The sequence below is a fragment of the Prionailurus bengalensis genome, chromosome E1 (genome assembly GCF_016509475.1).
Source record: "Prionailurus bengalensis isolate Pbe53 chromosome E1, Fcat_Pben_1.1_paternal_pri, whole genome shotgun sequence".
Classification (NCBI taxonomy): Eukaryota; Metazoa; Chordata; class Mammalia; order Carnivora; family Felidae; genus Prionailurus; species Prionailurus bengalensis.
The window spans coordinates 17,579,372-17,597,324 of NC_057347.1; the positions used below are offsets into that span (position 1 = coordinate 17,579,372).

A 17,953-nucleotide genomic window follows, 5' to 3' on the forward strand; every position below is an offset into this window, starting at 1 on the left:
GGGGTCCCTGAGAGCCCCTCTGTGCCCACCCTCAAGGCACCCACCTAGGCCCCGTGAATTCCTGCCTCCACGTGTGTCAGGCCTGGCCTTCCCTGTCTGTCTCCTGATCTGTTAAGATGGTGATTAGCTAGGGCCCCTTCACGAAAGGGTGTCCCTCATGGAACAAGATCTAGAAATCCCACCTCATGTGGAGGTGAGATGAATGAACTGGGGAGCGTATTTACCTTGGATGAGAGAAGATATACGAGGCAAATGACAGCTGTCTTCAAGTGTTTCGAGGGTGATGGTGTGAAATCGAGAGTAGGGGTATTCTGCATAGTCTAATCAACTGGTGCGAATAACAGGAATATGCGACTTTACCTCAGTATTGAAGAAGGTTAAAAGAATTTTAGCTGTCCCAATCCCAACGCCCCCGCCTGGCCATCACCCAGGGCTGCACCCCTCAAAGGGCCTGTGCTCACGACCTCTCTCCCTTTCTTCCCAGGAGAACATTGAGCTGGCATTTGACGACTTGGAGCCAGCCACGGATGATTCTGTGGCAGCTGTGGACCAAGCCTCCCATCAGTCCCTGGTAGGAACTCCAGCAAGGGCCTGGGCTGGCCTTTTCTCCCCTTGTCTGTTCCTCAACCTCAGTCAGGCCCTTGCTGTTGTAACCTGCTGCTCGGCTGGTCTGGTCAGGAAGTGGCACTTCCTTCTGCCCTAGTGCAGTGACAGCCTTAGCCCCAGGTGTCTGAGCCACAAGGGAAGATGTGACCTCCTCCCTTACCACCTCGGGCTCAGGCCCTGTCCTGTGACTGGCTGAGCCAGGAACTCTGGTGTCTCCTCCTCGATGGTGAGGGTTTGACTGGACCCAGAGGACATAGTCATCCCTCCCACTGTCCCCAAGAGACTGGTGCAGGCAAGAAGAACGGGCGAGGAGTCTGTGCAAGCAAGGAATCTGTGCCTGGCTATATATGTGAGCCCTCACCCCTCAACCTTAGGGGCAGGCTTTGTCACACTTTGGACTAGTATCTTGGGTACTTTACTGCCTGGGAGACCGGCCGGCCTGATGAACACTTGGCATTTGCTGATTGTCTTCAGTTAGGGACGTTTCATAGGAACTTTTCTCGAGAATTGGCATTTTTGCTAGGCTCCCCTCCTCTGCTTTGAGCCCTGCCTCCCTCTCCCTCTTCCTTGTGGGAAGGCCCTGCCATGCTACAAGGACGTGGGGCCCCAGGGAGATTAAGCATCCCCCGGGACAAGTCCTTAAAGTGCCCAAGTTCCGTGTCTCCCCAGGGAAGCTGGCTTTGCTTTTTCTGGCACCTGAGTTCTTGTGCCGGCCTCCGTGAGAGCCTTTGCCATTCCCAGGAGATATGCGGAAGTCAGTCCGTGTGGCTTAGCAGTGGCAGTGGCTCAGACAGCGTGTTCCCTTCTTTGCTGTCCCTATCTGATGGGCCTTAGCATCTCTGGAACAGGGACCCCTCGGTGCTGAGCCTGCTGTGCACTGTCCTTCATTGCCCAGTCCTGCCATGCAGCTCCAGCCAGTCTGGGACCTTAGCTGCCCTTCAGTGCTTGGCCACATTCTGCTTCCTCCTGAGAATCACACAGGCTCCCTTGGGCAGCCATGGGGTGGGGGTGGGGAGGAGATGCAGGCAGCTGGGTTCAAAGAAAGGGAAAATGGCACTTTTCTTACTTCTCTTGTCCCCCAGTCCCTAAAGGCCAGGCAAGCATGGGGGTGTGGGGGCGGTTCTGTCTTCTTGCTCAAGGAAGACTTGGAAATGCTGTAGAAAAGACACCGTCAGGCCAGGTTTGTGTGGCCTGCGTAGGGTGTTAGAAACCAGAATTCAGTATTTCCACCTTCTCTTGAAAAGCTGGAAGGTTTATCTGCACTAGGCCAGTGTTCCTCCAGGACAGAAGTTGGCTACAGCTGATTGGGAAATAGCCATTTCCCTCAGATGGGGACACCTGCTAGGCAGTCACCCAGCTCCTCCCATTTTGGCTGTTATATCTGTTAAGTCGCCTGTCTTACAATTTGGACGCTCAAGTTTATGACCCTGCAGGAATCCCCCCTGCAGTGCTCTGAGCCCTCTCCGCGTCCCCCCCCCACCCCCCACCCCCCGCCCCCCCGCTGCCAGGGCACCCAGGGTTAACCCCAGCCATCACTGATTGACTGCTTCCTTCGGGCCATGCCCTCTGCCCAGGGACCTTCCAGACTTCATCTCGTTTAGTCTGCCTGGGAGGTGATGCCCAGGGAGTGAGGGCCACACAGCCTCACTTCCAGGAGGGTGAGGATGGTTAACAAGAAGCCTTCAGCCTTTGGTGACTTCGGACACGACTCCTAGGAACTGTGTGTTGCTGTGGGCTTCTCTCTCTAGTCTCTCTCGGGCTCCCTCTTTCTCCTTGCTGCGCAGCTGCTCCACAAGGTGTCAGCCGTGAGTGGCAGCAGCTGCAATGCATGTGCGTATGGGTGGCGTGTCGATGGTGTGTGGCCAGGCCAGGGGCTCTGTGTGACACGGGGGCATTGCTTCACTTCTCCGTAGGTCCGCTCACTGGCACGCACCGACGAGGCAAGGGGCCTGCTATGGCTATTGGAAGAGGAGGTGCTGGTGCCAGGGGCCACTGAGGATGCCCTCCTGGAGCGCCTTTTCTCCTACTATGGCCCCCAGGAGGGTGACAAGAAAGGTAGGTGGTACCCCTGGAGGGCTCTTCTGCTACCCCTCGGAAGGACCCACTATTATACGGGTCTAGATGGTACTGTCTGGAAGGGCTCACCGGGTCCCTGGGCTTTTTTGGGGCCTGTGCCCTGATGATCTGAACCTTACTTCTCCCACCCTCAGGCCAGAGCCCCCTCCTGCGCAGCAGCAAACCCCACCATTTTCTCCTGGGCCACAGTCATGGCACCAACTGGGTCGAGTATAATGTAGCTGGCTGGCTGAGCTACACGAAACAGAACCCGGCCACCCAGAACGCCCCCCGGCTCCTGCAGGACTCCCAGAAGTAAGGACACCACTCGCTCTGCCACGTCTCGTCCCCAGGGCTGGTTTTGGCCTCCCTGGCCTAAGAGGCCCCCTCACCAGCAGGGTTGATTGCCTCTACTTCCTGAGAGGTGACAGCCAAGGTCAATTGGTCTTGAGGGCCTGGGAGTGGCCTCCTGGATAGAGGTGGGATGGACGTGGTTGGAGGGACCTATAGTTTGAAATCTGAATAGCACCTCCACGTTCTTCATAGAAGGCAGGAGTAGTAAACACACACACACACACACACACACACACACACACACAACAAACAAACAAACACTTTAAAATGGAGTGCCTGGCTTGGTCACAAAAGCATGTAACTCTTGATCTCAGGGTTGTGACTTCAAGCCCCACACTGGCTGTAGAGATTACTTAAAATACCATAAAAATTAAAAATTTTAAAAGAAGGCAGAAATAGCCTTAGAAACCCCTCAGTCATACAAGGCCTGTCATTCATTTGTGTATTTAGCAGATAACTACTGAGCACCTGCTCCTTGACTGAGACTCTTCCGGGTGCCTGGCAGATAGCAATGAAAAAAAACAAAACTCCCTGCCCAGTTGGGGGGTGGGGGTGGGGGGACGGGGGGGAGAGCTCAGATAACAACCAGTAAATGTCATATGCAGATTCTATGGCGTGGCAGAGGATGCTGGGCTCTAATCTCTCCTGCCACACTGGACCTCTGCCCTCCCGGGTGATGGACAAGAACAGATCACTCCACTCTGTTCAATGCCTGCCTACCCCTAGGCTTCTGTCCCCCTCCACCCAGTGGTTTTCTCTTCTTCCTGTTCAAAGATTTGTCTACAGTTTCTCTCTAGGGTGCGGGACATGCAGCCTCAGGCCAGATAACCCAGGCCACTGGCCACGATGATATGGGGCTTTTGGGGATGTCCTAGGAACTGGGAGAAGGAACGGCCTCCACTACGCTCTCAGTGAGACTTCTTTCCCTCCTTCGCCCTTCCACCTCCGGCAGGAAAATCATCAGCAACCTGTTTCTGGGCCGGGCGGGCAGCGCCACGGTGCTGTCGGGCTCCATCGCAGGCTTAGAGGGCGGCTCGCAGCTGGCGCTCCGCCGGGCCACCAGCATGCGGAAGACCTTCACCACGGGCATGGCGGCTGTCAAGAAGAAGTCTCTGTGCATCCAGATTAAGCTGCAGGTGGTGAGTGTGCCTGCCCAGGCTCCGGGGCCCTCTCGGGGCTTCTCTGGCCATTCTAGGCACACTCAACTTACCTGGTGCCCACTCAGTGTCCCACTCTGACTTGACTGCGCTCTTTTTTAGTCCTCTTTTCCGTGCAGCTGCCTGAGTGGCCACGCAGGCCGAGTGAGGGCATGGCTTGGCCATTGGTGGGACACCTGCCATCCTGTGGGGAGCGGAGATGCTGATGCCAGTCCCAGCTCTCCTGACCCCCGGCCGGGCCATCAGAATCCACTGAGGCCTGCCTCTTTCCCTTTGGCAGGACGCCCTCATAGACACCATCAAGAAATCAAAGCTGCATTTCGTGCACTGCTTCCTGCCTGTAGCAGAGGGCTGGGCTGGGGAGCCCCGTTCTGCGTCTTCCCGCCGGGTCAGCAGCAGCAGCGAGCTGGACCTGCCCTCGGGGGACCACTGCGAGGCTGGGCTCCTGCAGCTGGACGTGCCCCTGCTCCGTGCCCAGCTCCGCGGCTCCCGCCTGCTTGACGCCATGCGCATGTACCGCCAAGGTGGGCCTCCCTCCCTCTCAGCTACTGCTTCTCTTTTCTAGAACTGGCTCCTGCCCCTCCCCACCTCCCAGATGGGGCCCATGGGGCTAGAGGGGTGCTGCTTCCCCCTCTGGGCCCTAGATCTCTTTCCTCCTCGGGTGCCTGCTCAGTGGGGGTCTCTCCAGCCCAGTCTGTTCCTTTCTCTTTTTCCTTCCACCTGGCTGACCCCCTTCTTCCTCCTCCCCCTTCTCTATTCCAATCCTCCTCACCACCACCCCCCTCTGTTCCCCACGTGCCCTATTTACACAGCTCCTTCTTTCCCCCTTCCCTGCTCTGCCCACAGCAACAGACCCACTCAAGCTGTCTGCTCAGTGGTGCTAACTATCTCCTAGAGCAGGCCGGTGGCTGGGCTGCACCCCCGATGAGAAATGAGGTGCTAAATTTTTCTGAAGTACGTACAATTCCCAAGAAAGGTCAGACAGACCCTTTTTATGGACCCATCTGGAGGAGGTGATGGAAAGGGTGAAAGTAATTAGCACAGTTGACCCTTGACTAACTGGTTTTGAACAGTGCAGGTCACTTATATGCGGACTTTTTGTAGTATGGTACTATGCCTGTCTTTTTGCTCCCTTGTGACTTCCTTAACGACATTTGCTGTCTTCTAGCTTACTTTATTGTAAGAATACGGTATATACTACACATAACACATGACAATGTGTTAATCGACTGTTTCTGTTATTGGTAGGGCTTCCAGTCAACAGTAGATTATTAGTAGCTAAGTTCTGGGGTGGTGGTGGTTGGGGGGGGGGGCGGAGAGTTAAAAGTCATACTTGGATTTTTGACTGCACAGGGGGTCAGCACCCTTAACTCTCATGTTGTTCGAGGATCACCTCTAGTTCACATCTTTAGAGTATTTACGGTACACCAGGCACTATGCTGAACTCGTCATAGACATTAACTCACTAATTTTCCCAACAATCTCATAAGCCATAGGTGCTATTACCATCCCCAGATGAGGAGACTGAGGCTTAGAGATGTTAAGTAGCTTGCCTGGGGTCACACAGCTCTTGAGTGGTACAGCGAGATTTGATCCAGGTGGACCAGCTTCCAAGCCCATGCCTCTTGAGTAGGGCTTCGTTAGCCTGAGAAGTTAAGGGTTGCCAGATTTCTGCCCTTTTCCCTTTTGATAGAAGAACTGGCAGGGTCCCACCGCCCATAGCCAGGTCCCCTTGAGGCATCCCCATGGACTCCATCACTTTTCCTTAGCAGCCAAAGCCAAAACACGGGCTCCCTGCCCTGCTCTAAATAAATCATTGATCTGTCCCCACGTCTTGATATGGAGTTGGTGTTTATTATTTCAAAACCAGATTGTTACCGCTCTGAACCAAAATCAATGTGCTTTACTCAAACAAGCAGATCGATGAGGCCAGCAGCGGCAGGCCCCCCTCCCCTCGCCCAGTCCCCAGCCACCATCGATAGCGCTGATGATTAATTAAGATGCCAGGCGTCCGGACCTGCTATCCTGGCCCATCAATTTAATTGCAATTCAGATACAATCAATAGCTCACTTTGTCTTGGCCCCTCAGCGGCCCCCGCCTCCTGTTTCAATTATCGGGCACACGCATCAGCCTCATCTCCCAGTTGGAGGGTTTCCCAGAGCTGGCTAGGCCGGTGGAGTGGAGCGAGCCCCTGACTAGCTGTCAAGAGCCCGGCTTTGGAGTCCAGTTCTGCCTCTAGCCGCAGCCTCTGTGACCTTGAGCAAGCCGTTCGGTCCACCTCCTCGGCCTCAGCTTCCATGCCTGGAAGATGAGTTGTATCTGCTCTAAGACCCCTTTTCAGTTTAAATTCTGTGAATCTGTAAGAGTGGCTCTCGTGGTCCTCTGCCACGGGCTCTGGTTCCCTCAAGTGGCTCGGGGTAACTTCCTCCTGGCCACCATCCCGACCTTGCTCCAGGCTAGAAGCCATCTGACCCTTGCCCTCACCTCAAGCCTTAGGGAGGTCTCTGCTAGAGGCAACACTCTTCAGGGAAAGAGAATCTATAAGTCTTGGTCACTCGGCCTAGGGCTCAAGGTCAGGATAGGAGCACTAAGGGTGCCCTTTCTGTGTCCTGCTTCAGTGGACTGAGGAAAGGAAGGTAGCATTTTATTGAACACCCATTATGTGAGCCACACTGTGCTTTCTACATATTTTGTCATTCAAGCCCCATGACTACCATGCAAGATAAGTGGTAGGTCCACCATTTAAAGATCAGGAGACCGAGAGTCAGAAATGTTGAGCTGGGAATGCAAGCTGGTGCAGCCACTCTGCAAAACAGTATGGAGGTGCCTCAAAAAACTAAAAATAGTTTTTACGACCCAGCAATTGCACTACTAGGCATTTATCCAAGGGATACAGGTGTGCTGTTTCGAAGGGACACATGCCCCCCCCATGTTTATAGCAGCACTATCAACAATAGCTAAAGTATGGAAAGAGCCCAAATGTCCATCAGTGGATGAATGGATAAAGATGTGGTATATATATATACAATGGAGTATTACTCAGCAATCAGAAAGAATGAAATCTTGCCATTTGCAACTACGTGGATAGAACTGGAGAGCATTATGCTAAGTGAAATTAATCAGAGAAAGACAAAAATCATATGAGGACTTTAAGAGACAAAACAGATGAACAGAAGGGAAGGGAAACAAAAATAATATAAAAACAGGGAGGAGGACAAAACATAAGAGACTCATAAATATGGAGAAAAAACAGAGGGTTACTGGAGGGGTTGTGGGAGGGGGGATGGGCTAAATGGGTAAGGGGCACTAAGGAATCTACTCCTGAAATCATTGTTGCACTATATGCTAACTAATTTGGGTGTAAATTTAAAAAAATAAAATAAAATAAAATAAATGCTATTTACAAGTATCCTCTAATCGGTGAATGGATAAAGAAGATGTAGTATATATATATACAATGGAATATTATTCAGCCATAAAAAGAATGAAATCTTGCCATTTGCAATGACATGGATGAAACTAGAGAGTATAACGCTAAGCAAAATAAGTCTGTGAGAAAAAGACAAATACCATAAGTTTTCACTCATGTGGCATTTAAGAAACAAAACAAACGAGCAACGGGGAAAGAGAGAGAGAGAGAAATCAAGAAACAGACTCTTAACTAGAGAGAACAAACTGATAATTGACCAGAGGAGAGAGGGCTAGGGAGGGTGGATGAAACAGGTGATGAGCACTGGGTGATGTATGGAATTGTTGAATCACTATATTATATACCTGAAACTAATATAATACTAGATGCTAGCTAACTAGAATGAAAATAAAAACCTAAAGTGGAAAAAAGTACACCAGTCTAAAATTAAAATTTTGTTTTTCTCTCTGTTAAAAAGAAGACTTTCTTAGATTATTGATCTGCTCTTGGTAAGAAATCACAACATTTTTTTTTCTTTATCTGCCCAGAAAAACAAGGTCTCTATATTTGTTTTTATCAGATCTCTAATTACCTAAGAAAACTAAAACTTATCGATATTAAAGGAGCTGAGTTTTGCTAAAAATTATATAACCTTTTATAGAATCTCTTAGTGCCATTTTGGTTAAAACTTAAGTTGTATAATGATCCGTAATCCTATTTAGTCATGTGCTTTCAAACTTTTTGATATTTTTAACAAACTTCCCAAAACTTTACATTCTAAATAAAGTTTTTTGTGACTAAAAAAAAAAAAAAAGAAAGAAATGTTGAGTGGGTCACCCAAGGTCACATGATGCTAAGAGCCAGGGTCAGGATTCCAACCCCAAGCCTGTGCACTTTTCCTCTCAGCTACTCTCTGTTGCCCTATTTTCTGTTTCCTTATTAAGCCCTGAAGACATTGTTCTCTCTGGGTTCGAACAGAGTCATAGACTCGGAGCCTAGAAAGCATCTTAGAGGTCATCCCGGCTTTCTTCTCCAGGTGGTCCGCCATCCTCCGTTTGCACACCTCACTGACAAGGAGCTTGCTTCCTTCTAAGGGAAACTGTTCCCTTTGTAACCTTGAAATCCCGCTGGAGGGCAGCCTCCTGTCCCTTGCACCTGCCTCTTCCCTCTCCACCCCTCTTTCCTGGGCCTGCCTCAGCCACGGCCTCTCCTCCCCCTTGAGTTTCTTCCCCTTCCAGTGACGTCCCTGCCTGCTACCTGGGTGCCGGTGGCCATCGGGCGTGCCGGGAGCAGACGGGGTGCTGAAGGACCGACTCTGGACCGCCCTCTCTTTAGGTTACCCTGACCACATGGTATTTTCCGAGTTCCGCCGCCGCTTTGACGTCCTGGCACCACACCTGACCAAGAAACATGGGCGCAACTACATCGTGGTGGATGAAAGGCGGGTAGGTCTGGACCCCAGATTCCTCTTCAGACCCCACTCCAAGCGGCTACCTTTCCTCCCCTAGAGAGAGCCAGGCTGGCCCTTGCTCAGGCTCCTGGTTTTGGCCGACCGGGGCCGGGACAGGGGCACATGGCAGCCAAGCTGTGGCGGTGGGGAGAGGGCAGCCTGGGGAGTCAGAGAAGAGCACCCCCTCTGGAGGCCAGTGCTCTGGCGAGCTGGTCGTCTAAGAGCCTCCCACGTGGCAGATTGGAACTAATGTTTTGGGTGTACCATTGGTAGCACCTGGGCCCTTCAGCCTCAATTCCCACATCACAGACTGGTTCCCACAGCGAGAAGCTGTCCAGAGATGAGGCAAGCATCCCTCTTAAGGGGAAGATGGGTGTGGTAAGGCCTCCCAGACCAGGGTAAGCCGGAGGCTCCTGGGCTGCTTGTCAGCACAGGGTGGTGAACTCATGGCTGCAGAAAGGGAGGCCTCCCTGCCATTCTGGGCTATCTCTCAGGCTATCACTCCCCAGAGGAGCCCTGCAGACAGCCAGAGGGCTCCTCGAGCAGAGGACCCCTCTTTCACTGTGTTCTGGCCTCAGGCTCCCAGCCTGACTCTGAAGGCATCTCAGACCTTACCTTGGCTTCCCTAAGATGGAGAATGGGGCCGAATGGGGCAGAAAGCCCCCGTCCCCTTGCCCCCTGAGTCACAGACCCATGTTCACGGAGGCCTCTAAAACTTCTTTCCATCCAGGACTTGCCAGTGTCCTGGGCAAGCTTGCTGTGGATGTAGATGACCCAGCCCCCTTCTGTCTGACCCCTGACCTTTATTCCAGCCTCCCACTCCTGGCTACACCCAGCACCTTGTCATCCCTGGAAACACTTCACTTCAGAAATCTTAAATTCTAACGTGGCCTTCTCTGACCACAGCCCTCTACCTGTGCACCTCACTTCTCTCCTCCTCTCAGGACACTTGCTCTTTGACCCTGTTGAGACCTCTCGCTTCTGGACCCCACTCCATTCCCTTCTAACTTTCCTTCCTTTTCTACTCAGCCTCAATGCCATGGTCCAGCCCTCCCATCACTTGGCCTTCGTCACCCTCAGCCCTCCTGAGCCTCCCATGGCACCCGCCCCCCGGCCACGCCCCCCCCCACAACACACACACACACACACACACACACACACACACACACACACACACTAGGGCCAGCCTCCAGGCATCTGTGCTCCTCCATTTGGGACTCCCAAGAGCTGTGGGAGAAAATTATACAATTGGGTAGACTTGAAGTCCTACAGGTTCCTGGCCTCCAGCCTCAACGGGGCCCTTGACATGGCCCAGCAAGTTTTTCATATGCCCCATCGTTCCCTGGCCCCTATTCTAAGCTCCTTCCCTGCTCTTCCATTCTCCATCTTTCTCCTCAAATCTCCCCCTACCACACCTTCCCACATCATCCGCCCAGCAACTGACCTTGCCTCTAAATGCTAATAAAATTGAGGTTCCAACTTCCTCCTCTGCCTTCTGTACACTCCTCTTCAGGTGCTTGCTTCCTCAGCCCTCCTGTCCGGGTGGGAGAGGTAGCCCCCCCCTCATCCAGTCCCTTCCTTCTGTGCTTTGGAATCCATTCCTGGTGGCTCCCTGGAGGCCTGCTCCCTCAGTGGTAATTGTTCTCTCTCTCTCCTCTTCCTTCAGCCTCTCCTTTTTCTGTCCACAGAGAAACATGCTGCAGACACTGTGCTCAGAAAGGAGGCTTCCGTCAACCCTCTCTCACCCCAGACTGTTGTCTGTCACTGACCTGCCCCCGTCCCACCGCCATCCATCTCTCCACCCTCAGCTTCCTAGATCCTGGCCCTGACACCCCGGGACTGGTCTCCAGTTGCCCCGTGGCCTCCATGTTGCCAGCGCTAATGGGCACTTTTCTGTGCTTCTTGGCCCATGTGACTCTCTTGACAACTCTGTTCTTTTGGAAACATTCTCTGCTCTGTTTCTTTGCTGCCACTCCTGGCTTTGCTCTGGTCTCTCTATTCTTTCTTTCTTTGTCCCTCTGAGCTTCCTTTCTTCTACCTCCCCCTTCCTTTAAGACGCTCTCCCTGGACGTCCATGTTTTCTCTTCTACAGCCTCTTCCTGGGCAACCTCATTCACACCCATCACTTCAACTACTGTCTACGTATTGACGACTCTCAAATCAATACCTGTAGCCCAGACCTCTCTCCTGAACTTCAGACATGCATTTCTATCTAGCCGTTTTTTGGACTTCTCTACCTGACCTTATAACACCTCAAACTCAGAGCGTTCAGACCAAACTGATTCGATTCCATCACCCCCCAAACCTACTCTTGCCGTTCCATTTCCTACCTTGGAGAATGGCACCATTAACTGTTTAGCTACAGAAGTCAGAAACCTCAGTCGTCTACCCTGCCCTCTCACATGTGGCAAGGCTCTGCCTCCTTGACATCATCTGCATTTCCGCCTCTTTCTCTTCCCTGTGGGTCAGGCTCTAGCCTCCTCTCCTATGAATTATTACAGTAACTGCCTAAGGGATCTCCGTCCATTCTCCCACCGTGCGCCAGCGGGATCACTGAAAAATGCAAATCTGATCATGTCCCTCCTTGAGAGAGCCCTCCATGGGTTCTCAAAGCACACAGGCGGCTCACCCTTTGGCTACTGCCCCCCTGTCTAGTTGCACCTTAGCTGCCCTATCCCCTTCACTCCTGCTGTACTCAACTGTCTGGTTTCCTTGGTGCATTCTTGTAGTCTCCAGGCCTTTGCTCATGCCCATCCCTCTGCCCGAAATGCCCCGTCTCCTACTTTGGCTAATTCTTACTTGTAGCTAAAGACTCAACACAAGCAACACCTCCTCCAGGATGCCTTCCATGGTTCCCTTGTCTGACCTAGTGCCTCTCCTCAGTGTACTTCACTAATTCACTTGTTTCACCCCCAACAAGACAACTTGTTCCTCTCGTAGTCATCTTTACGTCCCCAGAATCTAACACAGTGCCTGACACTGCAGATGCCCACTGAGGGTGCTTGTTGAATAAGTAACAGACTGTCTCAGTGGAGGATGGGAAAGGCTCGTGACTGGGCAGAGTCCTGCGTGGAGACGGGGGTGGTCCCTGGCCTCCTTGACAGGGGCATGTCTCTGCAGGCAGTGGAGGAGCTGCTGGAGTCCCTCGACCTGGAGAAGAGCAGCTGCTGCATGGGCCTGAGCCGGGTGAGTTGTCCCTACAGAAAGGCAGCTGGGCCGTCCCTCTCCGGTCACCCTTGTCCAGACAGCTGGCCCTTCCCTTCTGCCGCAAACTTGACTTTCCCTCCCTCTGAATAACTGGCTTGTTCAGTGCCGTGAACACCCCTGTGATGTCAGGAGGGAGTGGGTTGGAAGGTGACCCTGAACTTGGCCTGAGTCCTGGTGTGGGGAGTGGGGGAGACAGAAGGGAGGAAAGCTGGACAAAGCGGGAGGGCAGGAGTTGTCCAGGGGACCCTTTGGTGAGTCATCCAGGGCCGCCAGGGTCCCAGAAGAGCAAGCAGGACACAGTGAGGCTGGGCCGGCACCACCTGCCCACAAGCCGGATTCCTCATCTGAATGGAACGTGGCATATAAAAGGCAGGCACGCCCGGTCTGGGTGCCGGTCTGCCGAACTGCTGTCAGGCGAGCGTCCCTCCCGCAGGCAGGAGCCCTGCGCGCCCCTCTGTCCTGAGACTTGACAGGTGGCATCCACGTATGTGCCCCGAGGGCTGTGGTGGGAGGGAGAGCATTTGGGAGCCACGAAGAGGGTTCTGAACCTGTCCACCTGTCAGCAGGGAGGGAGGGAACTCCGGGTCCCAGGGCTTCGTGGGGAGCGTGAAGTGGAAGGAGATGCTCGCAAAAAAGGCTCGGTGTTGCTTGTCCGCTCTGTTTTCTCTGTTCTGTATTCTGAGTCACAGTCTCACCCTTCCCTTCCCCGTCCCCTGGCTGTATCTGTGTCTCCGCTGGTTTTCCCTTTTCCTTGGGGCCCTGGCAGTTCCTGCTGGTCTCTTCCTTGGCTTCTGGCTCATCATTTTGTTTCTTTCTTTGTTCTCTGGGTCTTCTGTGGTCCCACTCTTTCTGTGTCATTTTTCTGGTTTAGGTCTCACTGTGTCTGACTCGACCTCTCCCATCCCCAACCATCTGTGAGCCCAGGGGCTGCCAGCTGAGTTTCCTCCCTGGGAAGCCTACAGTCCAAGGTTTCACTTCAGCCTCTTGGTCTCTTGGGCAGGCTCCTACCCCTCTGGCAGGCAGGACTGCTGCTGGCTGGCATTGGGGTGGCACTTCCTCCAAGGCACATCTCGGGCAAGAGTGGGCCTGTACAGGCTGGTCCTCTTCCCGGCTGCCATCTCAGACCCTCTGCTGCGTCCCAGGCGCCTGGCCGAGACGGGCCAGCCCCAGGGCACACGCGTGCTCAGAGAGGAATTAGGGGCAAAGCTGGATGTTTGCTCACATCTGATTTGGGGGAGAAATTTCAGGGCTTCTAGGCTGTGGTTGGGCTGGCTGGTGAGCAAAGATTCCATGTGTTTGTCGCATTGCGGCTGAGGAGGCGGTCTCAGTCTGAGCCCACAGGACCCTGAGGGTTCAGGCAGGGTGTTTGGGGACCTGAGAGTCTCTTGAAATTTGCAAAATTTGTGTGGATGGGTATGTGGGGGAGGAGAGGGCCCCGAGCTTTCACCTAATACTCAAAAGGACTCTTAACCCCACTAACGTACAGCTGCTCGGCAGAGGTCTAAGGTTCCCTGCCCCAGTGCCTAGACCACCCTTTCTCTTCTCATTGTGAGACACTGAGAATGGGGGCCGCTCTCCATCCCGTAACCCGCCACCTCCCTTCTTCGGCCCTAGTCGGACACCCACGTGCGCTGGCCACCTCTGGGGGGGCTTGGATATTCCCCACCCCCTGGTGGAGTCTCAGGCTCACACATTGTGGGAGATGAAGGCTCAGGTAGGGCTTGAGGCCCGTAGGAGATCCCAGGCACTCAGCCCCAGCGTGGGATCTGGGGAAACGCTGCAGAGGACCAAGCTGGCTTTCTCCTAGGCCAGCCCCAGGGGACTAAGTTTCTGTGGAGTCGCCAGAGGCAAAGCTTTCTCAGCAGAAAGTGTAGGCCCTCTCCCCACTTCTTCCCTGAAGGAGGGGTCTGGGGGTATTGGTTCTGAGTGTTTCCTGTGGAGTTCACATCTTCTCTTGGCCCCCAGAAAGGGAATTTTCTGTGTTCTGGGCAAGGTGGAGGTGGGCATATTCCCGGATGTCCGTTTGCCCTCTGTGAGGATCCTAGCGTCTTTTTTCACCTGTATATTTCCCCCTCTTCTTCTCTTAGCAGGGGAAATTTTACCCAGCCCCAGCTCAGAGCACCAAAGAGTGAGAGGAAATGCTGGATGTGGGGGCGCCCAGCTGGTTCCTCTCACGTCTGCTCTCCAGCCCCCAAACCTGTACAACAGGTCCCTTGATGGGGCCAACCCCCGCCCGCCCCACTGGCTTCTTCATGAGATGAAACCTGGGTGTGTGTGTGTGTGTGGGTGTGTGTGTGTGTGTGTGTGTGTGTGTGTGTGTGTGGAGGTGGGATGTTGGCACATGAAAGAGGAGACTGTCTAAAATGAAACTGAGCGGGGAGGGTGCAGGGAGGGTACCCCCTGCCCCCTGCCCCCCCCTTTCTCTGCCCACAGCTGCTGGACCTTTCTCTTCTCACACACATTCCCCACCATCCACTTCACCTGATCCGAGGTGGCTGGAGCCTGCGGTGGGCTGTGGGCCCAGGGGGCAAGGACGGTGTTGCTGGCAGTCCTGGGGGAAGAAGCCACCGTAGATGTTGCTGAGGGGTGTCCTGTCCCCATTTGACAGTGGCCGCTTCATTTCCTTCTTGTCCCAGATTCCTTCCCTTTGACTTCGCTCTCCTTTTATCTCTCTTTGAAGTTAGATTTCCCACCCTACTCCTCTCCTTCCGAAACACGCCCCAGCCCCCAGCCTGGGCCTCCTCCCTCAGCCATCCTGGGGCCTCTCCTTGCTCCTTCCCTCCTCTCTTGTTCCCTTGGATTTTCAGGTTCTTCCCAGGCCAAGGGCCCCCTCCCAGGCCTGCCCGTCTCCTGTGCCAGCTGCCCGTTCCCCTGCTGGGCTGCCCGGAGCCCATCACCCGCCTTCATCCGGCCTGCTTCTCCACAGGTGTTCTTCAGGGCTGGCACGTTGGCTCGGCTGGAGGAGCAGCGGGACGAGCAGACCAGCAGGAACCTAACCCTGTTCCAGGCGGCCTGCAGGGGCTACCTGGCCCGCCAGCACTTCAAGAAGAAAAAGGTCCCACTCCCCGGCCTAGGTGGCAGAGCTGAGTACCTGGGGTGGGGGCGGGGGTTCAAGGGGACATGCTGGGGCAGGAGGCTGGTCTTGGGGCCATGAGTTATTGTTAGCTGGGGGAGAAGAGGCACAGGCCTCCCAGGGCCAGCATGCCCTGGGCCGGGGCGGGGAATGGGCAGCTCCTGGGTGCCAGAGAGTGTGCTGGTATGCCCAGCTCTGGGGCCGTGTGGCCTGGTCCTAGGGCAGGGGTGGGGGGCAGGGCTTAGGGGAAGGTGGGCTCTGGATCATAGGCTGCTCCATGAAGATTAAGGAGCTGTGTCAGCGACTCCTTTTCTTATTAGCAAGTCCATAAAACAGCCAGCACCGCCGCCTCTTGTGTTTCAGCAAGATTAGGTTTTATAGCACATCTAGGCCAGGGTGCTGGAAATAATCAGGCAGCAAATAAAGCAGATGAAATTATTCCTAATGACGGCAGAGCGGTTAGTGCCCAGTGCGGTGCTCCCAGCGCCGGGCTCCCTGCCGCCCACTCTCTGAGGGATGGGGAGAGGCTGAGAGCCAGGGGTGGTGGAGGGAGTGTGTGAACGGGGCGGGGGCGAGGGCGGGGGCGGGGGGGGGGGGGGGTTCAACCTGGCCGTTGTGCTGCCGGTGGTGGTGGGGATCCTTGTTGCGCTTGGGACTGAGGTCCCTGTTGTGCACCACCCCCGCCCCAACTCAGATCCAGGACCTGGCCATCCGCTGTGTGCAGAAGAACATCAAGAAGAACAAAGGGGTGAAGGACTGGCCCTGGTGGAAACTCTTTACCACCGTGCGGCCCCTCATCGAGGTGCAGCTGTCCGAGGAGCAGATCCGGAACAAAGACGTACGTAACAGCCCGGGAAGGGCCAAGCCAATGGGAGAGGACAGGTTCATCCGTGTGGGCAAAAGCCTTGCCGGCTTGTCTTCGGCTCCCAAGTGCTCTTTATTTAGTCCAGAGAGCTGGTGTCCTTGAACTATGCCCACCAAACGGAAGGCGTCCCTCTGGGGTGCTGGCTAAGCCGCTGGGTAGCCTCTCGGCATAAAATCGCAGGCATCCTTAGCATCTGGGGAAGGGTCCAGGGATAGGAGCCCCTGGGAGGCAGTGGCTTCCTATTCCCCGTGTCCTGGCCCGAGCTTCACCAGCTCCCTTCACCCAGGGGTGCTGATTCCAGGCCCCAGCCTCCCGCAGTGCCTCTGGCTCACTTCGCCCTCCTTACTGCACCCTAGGAGGAGATCCAGCAACTGCGGAACAAGCTTGAGAAGGTGGAGAAGGAGCGGAACGAGCTTCGGCTCAACAGCGACCGGCTGGAAACCCGGGTGAGTGACTCCCAACACCAGGCCGACTGGCCACCTGTGCGGGGTGCCAGGCCTAGGAAGCGCCCCCCCCTCCTCCCCCGCCCCGCCCAGGGGTTCCAGCTGAGTGAGGCGGGCATTTCAACTGGTGGCCACTCCCTCCCCCCAACCCCAGATCTCAGAGCTGACATCGGAGCTGACTGATGAACGCAACACGGGAGAGTCCGCCTCCCAGCTGCTGGATGCAGAGGCCGCCGAGCGGCTCCGAGCCGAGAAAGAGATGAAGGAGCTACAGGTGAGGGCAGGGCCGGGGTGAAGACAGTCGTGCCAGTGACTACCACGCCCTGGTATCCATCTGCTCCCCCCACTGGGGACAGGTGGCCCGGCACCCCTGTCCACCCTGGGTGAGCACGTGACCGTGGTCTGCGTGGCTCAGGGCCCTGGCTGGTACCGAGTGAGGGAGCGGGACGGCAGCCTCATACGCCTCCCCTCTACAGACCCAGTATGATGCACTGAAGAAGAAAATGGAAGTGATGGAAATGGAGGTGATGGAGGCCCGTCTCATCCGGGCAGCTGAGATCAACGGGGAGGTGGACGATGATGACGCAGGTGGGTGTGAGGCCAGAGGAGCTCGGCAGTGGCCTGAGTGGCAAGCTTGATACCCACCCCTGGGCAGCCGCGCCCCTGGCCTGGGCCCATCCCCCATCCGTAGAGCTGGTGCAAGGCTCCAGTGAAAGAAATAGACGAGAAGGTAGAGGTGCCGGTGAATGTAGGGGATCATCATGGAGGGTTATGCAACCGTGATCATGACAGTGTCTGAGGGCCATGGTCTGAGGGTCCCCGGGGAGAGGACAGCACACATAGCCACACACCCTCTCTAGTCTTTTCCTGGCTTGTGAGGAAGCTGTCACTCCAGAGACCTTTCTGAGTCCCTCTGGCCGATTCCACCTGCTTCGTGCCCTCTGCCCCTTCTCAGGGACTCTCAGCAGCTTGGTCCTCCCTTGTCTGCCCCCGACCCTGCAGGTGGTGAGTGGCGCCTGAAGTACGAGCGAGCCATGCGGGAGGTGGACTTCACCAAGAAGCGGCTCCAGCAGGAGTTTGAGGACAAGCTGGAGGTGGAGCAGCAGAACAAGAGACAGCTGGAGAGGCGGGTGAGGCTGGCGGAAGGAGGGCGGCCTGTGCCTGGGAGGGCCACGCGGAGCCGGCGAGCCCCCAGGGTCCACCTGTTAGCCTCTCGGTGCTGGGGACACCCAAGGGCAAACAATTGTTAGAGAGTGTCTTCCGTTCCCTGGATGTCCCAGACTTCAACCCACATCCCTGGGTCCCTCCCTCCCTCCCTCCCCCACCTCCTCCT

The 17,953-nt window shown here is 55.0% G+C and overlaps 1 protein-coding gene across 21 annotated transcripts in view; it reads left to right on the top strand.

Annotated features, from left to right (window-relative positions):
* MYO18A (myosin XVIIIA) overlaps positions 1 to 17,953 on the top strand; it is a 102,131-nt gene that overhangs the window by 60,645 nt on the left and 23,533 nt on the right. For all 21 annotated transcript variants that reach the window (XM_043583529.1, XM_043583519.1, XM_043583523.1 and 18 more), the window contains 13 exons: positions 485 to 571; positions 2,520 to 2,661; positions 2,817 to 2,976; positions 3,968 to 4,154; positions 4,453 to 4,696; positions 8,918 to 9,027; positions 12,153 to 12,218; positions 15,166 to 15,294; positions 16,007 to 16,150; positions 16,534 to 16,623; positions 16,775 to 16,894; positions 17,097 to 17,208; positions 17,623 to 17,750. In XM_043583529.1, the coding sequence (XP_043439464.1) occupies positions 485 to 571; positions 2,520 to 2,661; positions 2,817 to 2,976; positions 3,968 to 4,154; positions 4,453 to 4,696; positions 8,918 to 9,027; positions 12,153 to 12,218; positions 15,166 to 15,294; positions 16,007 to 16,150; positions 16,534 to 16,623; positions 16,775 to 16,894; positions 17,097 to 17,208; positions 17,623 to 17,750 (1,719 nt within the window). The remainder of the gene's footprint in view (positions 1 to 484; positions 572 to 2,519; positions 2,662 to 2,816; positions 2,977 to 3,967; positions 4,155 to 4,452; positions 4,697 to 8,917; positions 9,028 to 12,152; positions 12,219 to 15,165; positions 15,295 to 16,006; positions 16,151 to 16,533; positions 16,624 to 16,774; positions 16,895 to 17,096; positions 17,209 to 17,622; positions 17,751 to 17,953) is intronic.